The sequence below is a fragment of the Aotus nancymaae genome, unplaced genomic scaffold, assembly GCF_030222135.1.
Source record: "Aotus nancymaae isolate 86718 unplaced genomic scaffold, 86718_ANA_hifiasm-v0.15.2.pri h1tg000079l, whole genome shotgun sequence".
NCBI lineage: Eukaryota > Metazoa > Chordata > Mammalia > Primates > Aotidae > Aotus > Aotus nancymaae.
Genome location: NW_026988494.1, coordinates 22,861,818 through 22,878,295, shown reverse-complemented (window position 1 = coordinate 22,878,295; position 16,478 = coordinate 22,861,818). Strand labels below are relative to the sequence as shown.

The 16,478-nt window shown below is 34.2% G+C and overlaps 1 protein-coding gene across 1 annotated transcript in view; it reads right to left on the bottom strand.

The window, feature by feature from the left end:
- Window positions 1-15,696, bottom strand: part of ADAM7 (ADAM metallopeptidase domain 7) — a 40,017-nt gene extending 24,321 nt beyond the window's left edge. Inside the window, exons 1-3 of the mRNA XM_064368771.1 lie at window positions 15,645-15,696; window positions 14,238-14,341; window positions 9,304-9,380 (exon numbers count right to left, since the gene is read on the bottom strand). Of these exons, the coding sequence (XP_064224841.1) occupies window positions 9,304-9,380; window positions 14,238-14,341; window positions 15,645-15,696 (233 nt within the window). The remainder of the gene's footprint in view (window positions 1-9,303; window positions 9,381-14,237; window positions 14,342-15,644) is intronic.
- Between the last annotated feature and the right edge of the window lie 782 nt (window positions 15,697-16,478).

Genomic DNA, 16,478 nt, shown 5'->3' with positions numbered 1-16,478 from the left:
ACTCTTAGATTAAGGGGTGTACATAAATAGAAAACATGTCCAATTTGGCGTACCAATATCGTTTGTTCATCCCAATGTATTTCATGTCAGTCTACCAGGTTACTTGTAACTACCTTAGGAAAGGGACTTTTTCATTTTCATTTATTTGTATCTCCTGGTTTCTAAGATAGTATTTGGAATATTAAGAATGGCCAAAAAAAAATTGCTGAACTAATGTTTAAAATGAATGAAATACGCATTTCGCTTCTGCTATGGCTGAATAAGCTACTATCAAACAGACATTTGATGTATAATTATTTAGTTCTGGATAACATATATAAAGCAAGTACCTAAATGATCTAGGTACTGAGCAAAAGCAGGCAGACTCTGAAGGTATGTCAGCAATCTTAGGGAAAGGGAAAGAGGCAGAGGGAAGAAGGCACAGCATGAGATGTGAAGAAGGCACAGACTGAGAAACAGAGGAAGGCACAGCATGAGATGAGCTTTCCAGTTTTACAGCATTTAGCATGACGTCAGGCTGAAGTCTGCCTTATAGAGGATGGATGAAACGCTGCTGGAAAACCACTGTTGTTCTGATTTGAAAAGCCATATAACAGAGTTTGGAGTAATCACAGTAACAGGAATATACACAAAACACAGTAATTGTTTACAGAAACGAGGATTCCCCCTGCTTTCTCATGGAAAAAAAAATGAGAGAAGGAGAATCCTCAGTTCTGTAAACAAACTCAGTCTCAAATTCAAATTTTTCCTAAACTATGACATGTGAGGGATAGACTAAAAGTAGCCCTGCTAAGAATGAAGCAACTGAACTATAATTTGAGCTGCCATCCAAAAGACAGAATTTGCAGTTTAAGTCTAGCAAAGTTCGTCTCCAAATAAAATGAAAATATCAGAACTTTTCAGCAGAACAGAATTCAGAGCCTGTTTCATATAATGTTCAAATTGTTCATAATTCAAATTTACACAATGAAGAATCATAAAACATTGAATTACTATCAAGAGAAAGGATGATCAGTAGAGACTTATCTCAAGTTAATCCAGAAGCTGAAATTATAGATAATACTTTTAAAGCAGCTACTATAACGATGCTTAGCAAAGTCAGAGAGAGTATATTTTCAGTGCATGCAAAAATGTACAACTGTGGCGGATAAATGAAAGTTATATTTAAAAAAAAAATTGAAAATCTTATAACTGAAAAATACCTAGATAAAAGTTTTACTGGACATACTTAAAATAAGAACACAATTGATAAAAGAAAGAGTTGACAAACTCAATGAGAGATCAATAGAAATTAAACTGAAAAAGGGACAGGAAAAAAAGTAGAGCTTCAGAGCCATGTAGGTTATATCAAAGGTGTAACATACTGATAAGTGGAGTGTGAGAAAGTGGTGAAAGGGTGTCATTGAAAAAAACAGAAAAGTAGTAGCAGAAAATTAACCCAATTTGGTGAAAGACATAATTTCAAGAATTTCAGCAAACATCAAGCAGCATATATATGAAGAAAGTCACTCCTTTGCACATCACTGTCAGATTGCAGAGTATCAGAAATAAAGACAAAAATCTCTAAACCAGAAAGAGAAAGACAATGCAACACATACTGGGGACAGAAATTTACACGACTCTTAACACTGCATTAGAGACTGTGGGCCAGAAGAGAAGAGAACATCATCAATCATCATCTTTTCTTAAAAAATACGGAAAATTGGTGAACTCGGAATTTTATATACAGCAAAAATAGCCTTCAGGAAGGAAGACAAAATAAAGACTTGCAGATAAAAGAAAACTGAGGTAAATTTTTGTCATAGATCTATACCACAAAAATTGTGTAAGTTCTTCAGTCTGGATGAACTTATAACACATGAGAAACAGAACCTCTAACAAAAAGGGAGAGCTGAGAAATGATAAACAAATGAATAAACTAAAACATATTTTCACATAAGATACATATAAATGTTTAAAGCCAAAATTATAGTCATGCATCATGGGATTAATAATGTATATAGATGTGTATGTGTGTGTGTGTATATATATATATGACAACTTTGTACAAATGAGTCATATGTGTAAATGAACTTATTGCAATATATTTGTATTTTACATAAAATGACATGATATTAACTATAAATAATAACAATAATTGTAAGTATATGCTGCAATCTCTAAAATGAAAATTAAATATAATAGAATCATTGTTACAAAGTTAACAGATTAATAAGAAGCCAGTAGGTAAAGTGAAAAATAAATAAAGTAAGCCAAAGTTCGAAGGAAAAGGATAATAACAGAGGAGATAAACAGAAATGAAATAATTCCAACCACACTAGCGATAACATTTAATGTAATGCTAATAGGAATGTTAACGTTAAATGTTAGCTTATTAAAAAGGAATAACGCTAACATTTTCAGTGTTAATGTTACCATTCCAATTAAAAATCAGAGATTATTAGAATGCATCAAAAATTAGGATCAAACTAATTTCCATCTTACAAAAGACATATTTTAAATGTAAAGACACAGATATATTGAAAGGAGATGAATAAAATAGTATCTTATTTATATATTAAACATAAGCAGACTGGACTAGCTATGTTAACATTAGATAACAAACTGCAAAATACACAAATGATTGGCCCAAATATATGTTTTTAAAAAATTGAACAAATCCAAACATTGGTAATTAAATAACATACTTTAAAATGATTCATAATTCAAAGAAGAAATCTCAAAAGAAATAAGAAGATATTTTGAAATAAATGATAATAAAAATGAAAGTATCAAGATTGTTGAGATGTATCTAAATGAAGACTTGAGGGAAATGCTATGACTTTAATATTTTAAATACTTATAAAATATTAAATATTTGTATAACCAGAGAAAAACGCTTAATAAGAAGAATAAAGAAAATAATACAAATAATAAAAGAGATCAGTGAAATAAATAGACAACCAGTAGCAATTATTCACAAAGCTAAAGAAAAGATCAGGCCAGGCATGATGGCTTACTCTTCATAACCCCAGCACTTTGGGAGGCCAAGACAGGAGAATTGCTGGAGCCTCGGAATTCAAGACCAGCCTGGGAAACATGGTGAAACCCTGTCTTTACAAAAAGTTTTTAAAACAACTGGCCAGGCATGATGGTGCATGCCTATAGTCTCAGCTACTCAGGAGGCTGACGTGGGAGGAAGACTTGAGACTGGGAGATTGAGGCTGCAGTAGCCATGATTGTACCACTGCACTCCAGCCTGGGAAACACAGTGGGACTCTGTCTCCAAAACAAAACAAAATTAACAATAACTAAATAAATGAAAGGTCAACAATTGATAGCCCCTTTTAGATTGGTCATGAAGGAGGAAGGATCCAAATTACCAATGTTAAAAATTTAAAAAGCGTTTTCACTAAATAAATTCTTACATTTTTAAAAATTATAACATGATTGTATGAAACACTTTATGCCAAAAAATGGAGCAACTTAAGTGAAATAGAATTTTTTCTTGAAAACTGTAATTTACAACTAATGCACAATACAATAGAAACTTTGAATAACCACTTATCAATAAACTTGAATTTATTATAAGACCTGTTTCCTATGTGTACACAAAAATATGCTCAAGGCACATGCAGGTTCATTTGTAAATTCTGTCAAACACTTTGAAAATAAATAATTTACTTTAGAAAATATAGGAGAGAATATTTCCCAACTCAGGAGCCCAACATAGTCTATTATCAAAATGTGACAAATCTATTGCAAAAACTAGGAACACAAATAGCCATCAGTAACATAATTTCAAAAAGCCTTAATAAGATATTGGCAAACTAAATACAGTAATTTATTATAAAATAATGTATCATGAACAAAAATCATTGTATACTGTCATATGAACATTTCTGTGGATTCAGACAACATAGTTTCAGCAAGCTTTTCAAGGAACTTTCTTAATCTGATAAAGTACATCAATGACAAATGTATAGGTACTGTCGTATTAATCATTTAATATTGAATGCATTCCCTTTAAGATCAGGAGAAGTGTAAGGTTCCTCTCACTCCTTCTAGTAAAATTGTAATGAAGGTCCTGGATATTGTCATAAAATAAATTATAGAAATAAAAGAAATAGTCAGAGAGGAAGATAAAACTTTCAGTATTTTCAGATGACATGATGGTAAATTTCCTAGAAGATTTCTATATACTGTACAAAGCAATCAATAAATTCATTTACTAATGCTGCTGAAATCCAAAGCTGAAATTAAATAATCCATTTTTCTTTTATATAGTAGATGCAAAAATAGAAAAATGAAGTAATAAAAATAATTCATCTTATAAGACCACCGCAAGTAGTAAATATTTAGAAATAAATTTAACAAAAGACAGGTGAGAGCTCCAGATTGTAAACTTTACAACATGTTGATAAACATTAAGGCAGATGAGTTATAACATGAATACCCAGCACTATTGAGATGTTAGTTCTCTCCAAACTTATCTGTAGATTCAATGAGTTAAAATGAAATTCAATAAAATTCCAGCAGGATTTTTAATAGAAATTTCCAAGATGATTCTAAATTTTATATAGAAATGCAAAGGACCTAGAACAAATAAACAGCTCTGATTAGAAGAGTTACACATTGTGCCTTTAAGGTATATTAAAAAGCTGCAGTAATGAAGGCAGTGTAGTCGTGGCTTACAAGCTGAAAATAGATGAATAAGATAGAATAGAGAGCCCAGAAATAGTCATCTGATTTTGGCCAAAGGTGCTCAGGTAATCCAATAGCATGACAAAGACAATTCAACAAAATGGACTGGAATAACTGGCTATAAATATGGAAAAACAAGAATATTGACTTCTCCAGCAAATCTCACACACCCACACCCACACACACACACACACACACACAGGCACGCACACAAATTTAAGGTCATAACAGACCAAAACTAAAAGCTAAAACTATGAAGAGTGTAGAAGAAAACACATGATATCTTTGTGACTTGCAGGTAGGCAATGTTTCTTAGGTCCTAGAAAGTGATGGTCTTAAAGAAAGAACTTGATAAATTAAAATTTCTTTAAAATTACACATTTTTACTTGTTAAAAGACACAATTAAAAACAAATAATTAAAAGGCTACAGACAAGAAAAAACATAACGAGACCTATATTTGAGGAACAGCTGGTATCCTAATTATATGGTGGCTCATGCCTGTAATCCTAGCAGTGCGGGAAGCTGAGGTGGGTGGATTGCCTGAGCTCAGGAGTTCAAGACCAACCTGGCCAACAGTGAAACCCAGTCTCTACTAAAATACAAAAAATTAGCTAGGCATGGTTGTGGATGCCTGTAGTCTCCGGTTCTGAGAAGGCAGAGAGGCACAAGAGGCACTTGAGCCCGGGAGGCAGAGGTTGCAGTGAGCCAAGATTATGCCACTCTACTCCAGTCTGGATGACATAGCGAGGAAAAAAAAAATCCCCTTGAACTCAATAATAACAGGACAAATAATCCAATAAAAATGGATAAATATTTAAAGACAAAAGAAGATATACAAATGGTCAAATAAGCACATAAAAAAGTTTTCAACAGGAAACAGAATATTTAATAAAAATTAAATATTACAACTAACCAACTAGTATAACTAAAATTTTTAAAAGTGACAATACAAAATGATGAATACATAAAAAACTAGTATTCTCATACATTGCTGGTAGTTATTAAAATTTATAAACACTCTGGAAAAGAATCTGTCAGATTTCTATAAAACTAAACATATATATATATCCTGTGACTCAGGAATATCACTCCTTGGTGTTCACCAAAGAGAAATGAAAACATGTTTATAAAAAGACTGTGCATGAATGCTTATGAAAGCCTTACTAATGATAGCCAAACACTGAAAACAGCCCAGTGTCTATTAATAGGGAAATGGATGGACAGACTGCAGTATATTTATCCAACAGAATATTACAAGAAAATAAAGCAAACTTCTGATAAATGCAGCAACATGAATGAATCTCAGTATTAGTATGCCAAATTTTAAAAGTCTTACACAAGAGTACAGGTAGTGTGATTCTTCTTTTAATAATTTCTAGAATGGACAAAAGTAATCTACGGCAAAATAAAAAAAAACTTCCAAGGACAGATTTTGACAGGAGGTGACTAGGAAGAAGCATGAAGAACTTTTCTGAGTGATAGTTCTTTATTTTTATAGGACTTTCATAAGTATGTGCACTTTCCAGACTCAGTGGATGGACCCAGGAATTCTTCTTCTGGGTGTTTATGTAAAAGATTTGAAATCACTATGTGGAAAAAACGTCTCCACCGCTGTGTTCATTGCAACATTATTCACAATAGCCAAATTACGGAATCAACCTAGGCGTCCACCAACAGATGAATAGATAAAGAGAATATGGTAAAGATCCACAATGGAATAATGTTCAGCCTTAAAACAGAAGAAAATTCTGTCATTTGTGACAACATAAATGGGATTGGAGAGCATTATTCCAAATGAAAAAAGCTAGGCACAGGAAGACAAATACCGCATGATCTCATTTATATGTGGACTCTAAAAAAATTGAACTCACAGAAGCAGAGAGTAAAATGGTGGTTACCAGAGACTGTAGCTGTAGGAAAAAGGGGGAGATGATGGTCAAAGTGTACAAAGTCCAGGTTTCATAGGATGAATAATTTAGTTTGTGTTTTATCTATTGCATAGCACAGTGAATTTACTTAATGCTAGTGTGTTTTACAATACAAAATCTCAAGAGAGTAAATTTTAAATGTTCTCACCACAAAAAGTAACTATTTTAGATGATGGACATGTTAATTTGCTTGATTTAATTATTTCACATTGTATTCATGAATTATGACATCACTTGGCCCCATAAATATATACAACCATGGTTTGTCAAATTACAATAAATGAATACATATGTACATGCATACATACATAAATGCAACAAATATGTAGATGCATATTTAGGATTTATGCATTTCATTTTATGAAAACGTTACACAAAGAAAAATTTAGTTATTAACATATATTAGGCTGGGTGCAGTGGCTCATACTTGTAATCCTAGCACTTTGGGAGGTCAAGGCAGGAGTTGCTTGAGTCTAAGAGTTTCAGACCAGCCTGGACAACATGATGAAACTCCATCTCTCTATAAAATACAATTAGCTGGGCATGATGGCATGCTCCTGTAGTCCCAGCTACTTGGGAGGCTGAGGTGGGAGGATTACCTGAGCCCAGGAGGTTGCAATGAGCCATGACTGTACCACTGCACTCCAGCCTGAGTGACAGAGTGAGGCTGTGTCTCAAAACAAACAAACAAACCAAAAACAAATACTAAAGTCTAATGCTAAGCTTATTCATGAATTGAGGGGAAAGTAAACTGATATTGTGATATAATTTGAAATGCATAAAAATAACATGGCAAATAAATGGATTGATATATGGATGAATGGATAGATGAGGAAGATATAAAACGGAAATAGTAATGAATATGTGTATGTATGCATATCTTAATGGGTCTATGGGTATATGTATATATTAGTGGGTATATGAACTTTTTAAATTCTGCTCTACGTGTTAAAATTTTTTCATAATAAAGTGTTTGAGAACATGAACTAGATGTAACAAGTAAATATAATTATTTTATGGTTGTTTTGAAATAGCAAATATAAAATATCTAATAAATTGCTTGATTTTATAGTAGATTCTAAATTAATATTTCTAGTGACTCATATACACATACAAATAAAACTCTTCCTCTATTAATGGATTTATTATAGTAAAAACAAAGTTGACCCAATCAATGTTTCCATGGAATAAATATACAATCTGATTTAACATTGTTGTCCTAGAAAGATTCATCACTATTTCTCAACAGGAGTTTATAAAATAAGTATGTGTTATTATTAAAACCAAGCTGAGTGAAACTTACAGGGCAAGTGTTGAAAATGTCGTCACGGAGAAAAGGACAAATAGAAGGCTAAATTAACAAGATCAGTTTCTGTTTGTTACTGAATTATAAAAATATCCAATTACATAATATTCACAGATTTGGAGGCTCTGTGGTACACACTACATTCACTTACTTTGTAGACCTGAGGGAATGAGGCAGTGTTGCCTATTAGAGATGTTGAAACTAGATTAAAGTGTCCTGTGTATGTACAATTAAATAACTTACCACTCTAGGCTGTTTACCAGAATTAAACAATGGCTAATACAATGAAATTGACTCAGAGGCATAGGAAGCCTGGGGTAATTGTGAAAGTGACTTGAAACTCTTCAGTCAGATCATCTGCATCATCATGTGCATCATGGAGCATTGTGACTCCAGACTAGTTATCTTTTCAGTGCACCTATGATTCTTCCTCAGTAAAGTGCAAATTAAACAGTATCTGTCTCATATAAATTCTTCAGGAGTTAAAAAATAACTTGAGGCAAGAGATAGAAATCTCTCAATTAATGTTAGCTTCTTTCATGCTGAGAAGGTAAAAATATGCAGAGTCTAAATATGTTGTCAATATGGTTATGGAATTAAGTTTATTATTCTGCACATTTGTCCAGTGAGGGATTCAGAATAGAATGAGGGCTTGGGGTGTGTGCGTGTGTGTGTGTGTGTGTGTGTGTGTGTGTGTGTATGTGTGTGTTTTGTTATTTGCTTTTATCTAATAGACCAGTTTCATTTCTCCAGTAGTGTCACTCTTTCTTTTTGCTTACCATCTGACAGCTCCTCATCCTTTTAATATCAGGTGCTCAGAGACAGAGCTATTATGTGTAGAAATGGCCCAACAGAAAAAAGATGAAAATTAAACAACAGCAACAATAGAGATTCTTTTGAAGAAAACCAGTGGAGAAAGTTATATGCATTGGAATTACAGTATTTGGCTACACAAGATGTCTTGATGAAGCAAATGCTCTACAGTTCTTAGTTTACTCTGCAGTGGAACTTCGTTTGATACCTAGTTTACACAACTTAGAAGTCACTTTAAAAACCATATTTTTCGAATTTCTTTTATTCCACTGACCCAACACAGTAATGTATTAACCCTGTTCTTAGAGTGACTACAAAGAGCTCAAAAAAGTCCAAGTATTCACAGTGTGGAGTTGTTGAGGCATGGGAGAACAGTGGCATCTATGATTGTCTTTAAGCTTTTAAGATGTGACTGACTTACACATGAAGATCTTTTATTTGAAGAGGACAAATTCAGATTACATACAAAAAACAATGACTTGAGGAATTCACTTCACTGTCAGTTTTTACGAAAACTGGCATGCCATAACTACTAAAATCCATAAGGTACTGGAGTCACAATAGAACTTACCTGGATCTTAGAAGATGAAGGATTAAAGTTTTTCTGTTTAGTTTTAGTTCATACAACAATTCTTCTTCATACGTTTTCTAAAAAAGAAGATGCATAACATGACTTCAATGTGGGCTCATTTAGTCTGTGCTGGAGCAAGCAGTGCTACAGGTGGACGTTCCCTGTCTCCAATCTACCCAGCAGTCCTTTCAGCCAAATGCTAAATACTGATAAAGATGAATTGAAAGAGAGCTAATATTAAAAGGAGGATTTTACAAACCTCCTTCTAGTCATAATTTATAACTAAATTTCTTCTAGTTATATTTATAATAGAATAAATTATAAATGTTTAGTTATATTTATATTATATATATTTTATTATAGTCATATTTATATTGTGGATATTGATATAATATAGAATACTATAGTTTAATATATTATAGTTTAATAATGAAAATTATGATCAGCAAATAATTATTAATATAATTAATATAATATAAATTAATTTAGTAAATTAATATGATATAGTATATATTGTTATATAATATATATTTATGTTATAGTTATTTATATTATACTATAAATATATTTACTTATTTTTTCTCCCAGTTATATTTTATAACTCCTCCTAGTTATATTTTAACTAAAAATTTCAAAGGGCTTTGTTTCTAGTTATAAAATACAATGAAATGGAAAATGCATATTCTCTCCTCAACCAAGATACACCAGTTACCATATGTCTAAGCAGCAGCCCTATACAGAAATATCCTGTTCATGCATTTTTAAAACAATTTTATGCACACTGTTTTTTGCCTACTATCCACTCAATGATAAATCATGACTATTTCTTATTTTAAAAAATTCTTTTATAGTATGTGTCTTTAGGCAGCTAAGCACATTATGAGTGAAACTTTATTTACTTAATCCATAATTAATGAGAAATTTGGTTTGGGGTATTTCCTATAGTTGGACAAAGCTGCATTTTCAATGACATGAAAAAAAATTTAAAGCTTCTGTTAAATATTTCCAAACTATCCCAAACAAAGGAAGTGCACACATTTAGAACTTCACCATCAATTTATAGCAGTTCTTCCAGTAATAGATAGTATGATTAATACAAATATTTCATATAATGAAATGGTAACTTATTGTGATAAATTGTCTTTCTGGAAGATTATTCTCATCAATACTTTTCCTTTAAGCATTTAGTTATTTGTAGTTTTCATATGGATTCTGATTCATATCCTTTCACCATTTTCTTTTATGGTGTTTTCTTTCTTCATGCTTCATAAAAATTCTCTATAATTTAAAGATTTGGTTGTTGGTCATATTTGTTGTGCGTTTCTTTGAGATGACTGTTTGTTTATGCATTGGCTGCTATTTCAGGCACAGTGATAATATGGAAAACACAGTAGTGTGGAAGATGGAGGTCTCTGCCCTTATGGAAACCCCTGCTTGGCAGAGAAAACACAGTAGTGTAGAAGATGTAGGTCTCTGCCCTCATGGGAACCCCTGCTTGGCAGAGAAAAACTGGATAACCAAGCACACATAGTGGAGTGTAATGAGCATCATAACAGGAGAAATGCAAGGACTGTGCCAGGGATATCGCAAGGAGAAGTCAGGGGCAGGGAACAGTACATGCCGAGGGTCTGAGCCAGGAAGGAACGTGACGCATCTGAAGAACAGAGGAAGGTTGAATATTGCTGGAAAATCAAGTGTAAGTTGAATAGAAATGAAATGACAACACGGGAAGGAGTAAACCATGAGCAACCTAGTAAGTCAAGGATTTGGCCTTAAGAACAAAGAGACGCTAAATATCTAGGCAGAAACATGCAGCAGCAAGTATGGTGTTTTAGTACTTTACTTAGTATTGATAATGGATTAGCAAAACTCAGTACTGTAGCCAGGAAAGCCATTTAAGGCTGTTGATGAATCCAGGTGATATGAGCAAAGGAGTAAGGAATAGATAACTTTGAAAGACGTTTACATGCTGGAATTTACAAGGCTCAGTGATAGATGGAGTAATAGAGTAGTCAAGACTAAGCCTGGATTCCTGATTTGTTTAACTTGTAGAGCTGTGCTACCGTAGCAAGAAGGATCTCAAGAAGGCAGCTATGAGGTCGGGAAGGAAAGTTTTGTATTTGTTAAATGTTAGGTGTGCATTAATTAGGGTCGTTTTGACTGCAGGTTGAACTATAAAATTATGCCTTTATCATACAGACACAGAGTTCACAGGCAGGAGGCCAAGACACTAGGCTACGTGCTCAATCAGACGGAAAGGGTTTGGTCACATTTTGCAACATGATGAGTTGTATGTGTAGAGATGTGCATGTTGTGTGTGTCTGTGTGTGTGTGTGTGTGTGTGTGTCTGCATGTATGTGTATGCGCTGTATGAGTGTAAAGGTGCCACTGGAACTTTTTTGGAAATTGAAATATGGATTTTATATTAACAAATATTAAAAGATTATTGTTAATATGTCAAGTGTGATATTTTAAATTATATCACTAAAATTGTTTTCAATGACAGAATTTGATTTTTAATTTTTATTTTGGAATTATTTTAGATTTACAGAAAAGTTATTGAAAGATAGTACAGAGAGTTTCCACATACTCTGCACCCAGTTTTCCCTGTTTATTAACATCTGACATTGCTATAGTCTATTTGCCACATCGAATGAGCCCAGATTCATATAATATTATCAATTAAAGCTTATAGTTTTTCGGGTTTTCTTAGTTTTTCCCAAATGTACTTTAACTGTTTCAGGATCTGATCCCAGACCCAACACTACATTTAGTTGTCATGTCTCCTTAGCCTCCTCAGTCCCACAGTTTCTCAGAATTTTTAAATTTTTTATGATCTGGACATTTATGGGGAGTGCCCCTCAAGCATTTTGTAGGCTGTCTCGCAATTTATTTTTGTTCTGATGTTTTTCTCATGCTTAAACTGACGTCATGGATTTTGAGGTGAAAACCACAATAGAAAGTGCCATTTTATTACACCCTACCAGCCTCTGGACTTAACAAGTGTTAAACTTGACCACCTGTCTGAGGTGGTGTTTTCTTCTTTCTCTCTGTAAAATTACTCTTTCCCCACTTCAGTATTGTACTCTCTGGAAGGATGTCACAATCTACAGCCTAAACTTAGAGGATGGGGATTTAGGTTCCACCTCCTGGAGAGGACAGCATCTACATAAATTATTTCGTTCTTCTCTCAGAACTGTCCAGTTTTTCCATTTATTTATGTATGTATTTATTATTATATATTATTTAATCATGTATTTATATCACTATGGGCTCATGATATTTGTTTACATTTCATGTTATAACACAAAACGCTATTATTTATTTTGTTGTTCAAATTATCCCAGCTTTGGCCATCGGGAGCTCTTTCTGTTGGCTTCTGAATTCTTTTGACAAGACCCCCCATTGTAGTTTGAATTTTGTTTTGTTTTGTCTGTTTGAGCACTTTGTGGTACTACAAGAAGCTTTAGGTTCATTGTTTATATTTCTTGCCCTTATCCAAGCTTATCTGGCATATTTGTAATGAGATTTTTATTTCATTTTATTTTTTTTTTATTTTTATTTTTTGAGAGAATCTTGCTCTGTTGCCCAGACTGGAGTGCAGTGGCATGATCTCGGCTCACTGCAACCTCTGTCTCCTGGGTTCAAGCGATTTTCCACCTCAGCTTCCCGAGTAGCTGGGATTACAGGTGCAAGCCACCACAGCTGGCTAATTTTTGTGTTTTTAGTAGAGATGGGGTTTCAACATGTTAGCGAGGTTGGTCTCGAATGCCTGGCCTCAAGTGATCTGCCCACCTCAGCCTCCCAAAGTGCTAGGGTTAAAGACATGTGCTACTGTGCCCAGCCATAATGAGATTTTTAACATCAATGTTGATTGAATCTTGAGACAGTAGTTGTGAGAAGAGCCCACCAGTGTATGTGCAATGGGTGGTAGAAAGTTGGTGAAAGCCCCCTTAGCTAAGTAGCAATCTTCAGCCAAGACAAAGTCTGAGACAGTGAGAAAAGTGTTGGATATTAAGAGGAAAATCTTTGCAAAGAGAATTGTTGAAGAAAAATAGTTACATATTACTTCCAAATGGGAGGTGATGGAGAGTTGTTTTTTTATTTTAATCATCTCAAGCCATAGGAAAGAGATCTAAATGGGACTGTTTAGAAAATTGAAATGTATCTAATTTATGATTGAGAACCCTAACAAGTGAGAACCTGGAAAAATGGCTACTCTAATGGTGGGCAGAAGAAACCCATTGGGAAGGGTTTGCACTTCCATAGTATGTTTGGGCAAAGTGCCTCTCAGTATTCTCCATGAGCCAAATTAAAACCTAAGGCTTAAAATCAAATACATAATATAAATATCTAAGGACATTCATCTAATATCTTTTATTACAGTGGAAACTGAAAACATCCTAATTTTGAAGCGTGTTCCCACATACATATGTTATCTATTTTCTATAATATGCATTCATTACTTTTGAAAGTAATATTTTACATATTTTTCTTTATTTTTAACATCTGAATAAATGCCCTTCTAAGCAACAGACCAAGCAGGCCTTTGAGTTCCTCTTAAAGTTGTACATCTTTGCCGCAGACTCTATAAACAAAAACCTGCATAGCAGCCCTCTGCGAAAGCAAAATGCTCAAGATGACATTTTCTAGGCACCAGCTCAGAACAAATGAGGTTGTCATAAGTCAGCCTGGAAAGCTACTTGATAAAGTGGGAAATTTAGAATGGTTTCCCTTAAACTTGAGCTTTACTCATTTTTGTTTTCTAACCCATTGAGAGGTTGCTTATTCCCAAGCACATACTGTATGCTGAATGGGAGTCCTTAGGAAAATTGAAACTTCTCTCTTCCTATTTGCTTCTGGTTGGAGACAGAGACAACTGTCTACATGCGTGTGAAAGCAATAAATCTTATTTACTAAATCAAAACCTGTACCGGTATGTCATCATCATGGGTGTGTTCAATATCTCGTTTCTGTATCAGAGGAAGCTTTTTAGGATGAACCAGTTGTTGACCCTCTACTCCAAGGATGACCTTTTCTACAAGGAAACATAAGGGGGAAAATCCATTTGACATTAACATTCATCCATAGTGACTGAAAAACATAATTTTCTAATACAGTTCATTTTCCCCCAGTTAGCAGCCATGGACAGCAACACTATGAAATATTATTTCCACTTTCCTGGCAAGGAAATTGACACTGATATTAACAAATCAGGAGAATATAAGAAAACTTGGAAAGAAATCAGTGTCCCTCTAATTCTTCCATATTTTCACCTTGTTCTGCAGCTACAATTTCATTTTATTTTATTTATTTGTTTTAAGACAGAGTCTCGTTCTGTCACCCACGCTGGAGTACAGTGACGTGATCTTGGCTTACTGCGGCCTCCACCTCCTGGGTTCAAGTGATTCTCCCACCTCAGCCTCCAGAGTAACTAGGATTACAAACGCACACCACCATGCCTGGCTAAGTTTTGTATTTTTAGTAGAGACGGGGTTTCACCATATTGGCCAGGCTAGTCTCAAACTCTTGACCTCAGGTGATTTGCCTGCCTCATTCTCCCAAAGTGCTGGGATTACAGGTGTGAGTCACCAAACCAGCCTGCAGTTGTCATTTTATTTTCCTCATGCCAGTCTGTGGGTTTTGTCTCCTGTCAAAGCCTGCACTGTTGGCCTGTTTAAATGTAAATTACTGAATTTGGTCTTGCAGTTTGTTTGCATTTAAAGTCTTACCTCCCATAGTTAAGTATAAGACGTTTACCTGTTAGAGAATTTTGGGTAGCCCTGAATCAGTGCTAACCATAATCTTCTATTCATGTCCTATCACCTCGATAGTCGTCTGTAAGGTGAGTCCTGCTTGATTAAGGTGTGATACTTAAAGAACAATACGGAGGAGAGGGCATGGGCTTTTTGGAATATGCTCTGATATGAGTCAAAGGTTTACCAGTTTGTTAACTGTGTGGCCATGAGTAGGATATCTAATCTCTCTCATTTGTAAATACTAGTCTCATTTTCCTTATCTGTAAAGTGAAGATATTAATTTCGAATTTTAAACCTTCAACATACAAAGCGGCTACTGCCAGCAGAGTGCCTGCCATGTTGCGGGTATGCAGTACTTGTCTATTCCCTCCTCCTCCTCACTGTGGGTCAGAGTGTTCAAGAGTGATATGGCATTACCCACATGTATAGACTGTCATGATTAGCCACCATCTAGTTGAAGCTCTTGGCAAAATCACCAATACACAATTAATGTTTTTATCACTTACAGTTTAAAGTTTGTGAATAAAGAGACATGACCTCATAACATAATAAGAAACCCCTGATAAAAATAGCAAGACATACCTTTAACCTGAGGAATGAGAAAAATCATCAAGAATATATACCCAGGAAGCATTCTGAATGATTCTGGTGGAGGAGAGCACAAGTGCTTGAGAAAAGGTGTTCACCTTTCTTCCTCCTCGCTTCTACTGCAGGGATGAAGCACCTCACAGATAGGTGGGCCGTTTTGATCCAGCATGAGGAAGTGTTCCTTGAGGGAGTTACAAAACTCACTAGGTGCTTGAGGCTAAAACCTGGAGGTTGAACATCATGTTCTAATTAAAGACAACCTCTGTGGTGGTGGTGAAGGTTGGCTGAACATAGATTCCTGGGTTATGTCTAATATAAATTTGATTTCAGATATCTGAAAACTTCAAAAGTGGAAAAAAATCAAGAATGTCTTAGAAAAAAATGTTGAAAAATATTTATATATATGCTTTGGTTGAAGACAGTGAAATCCTTGCTATGCAGAGTACCCCATGTAAAAACTATAAAGGAACATTTGTTAAAATAAATAAGAAATATTGAAAATTTATATAGCCTAAATCACATATTGAAATTTTAAAATAAACCCAAACTCCAGAAATGTGTGCAATAAATGATCCAAAGGTGGGAGTAAGTGTCCTTATAATATAGAAGTCTTTCAAATCAATACAAAAAAAGAGATTACTAATGGACAAATCTGCAAAGGGCCTGGACAATTCTATTTGTATGTCTGTGTTCTCTTGTTGTGTGGCCATGGCCAATAGAATCTCTTCATTTGGGATTCTATTTCTCTCTCACCTCTATATCTCTCTAATATTTTCACAAACTGAATCAATCTATGTCAATTGGAAGCTTCCTTTTGATATTTAGACC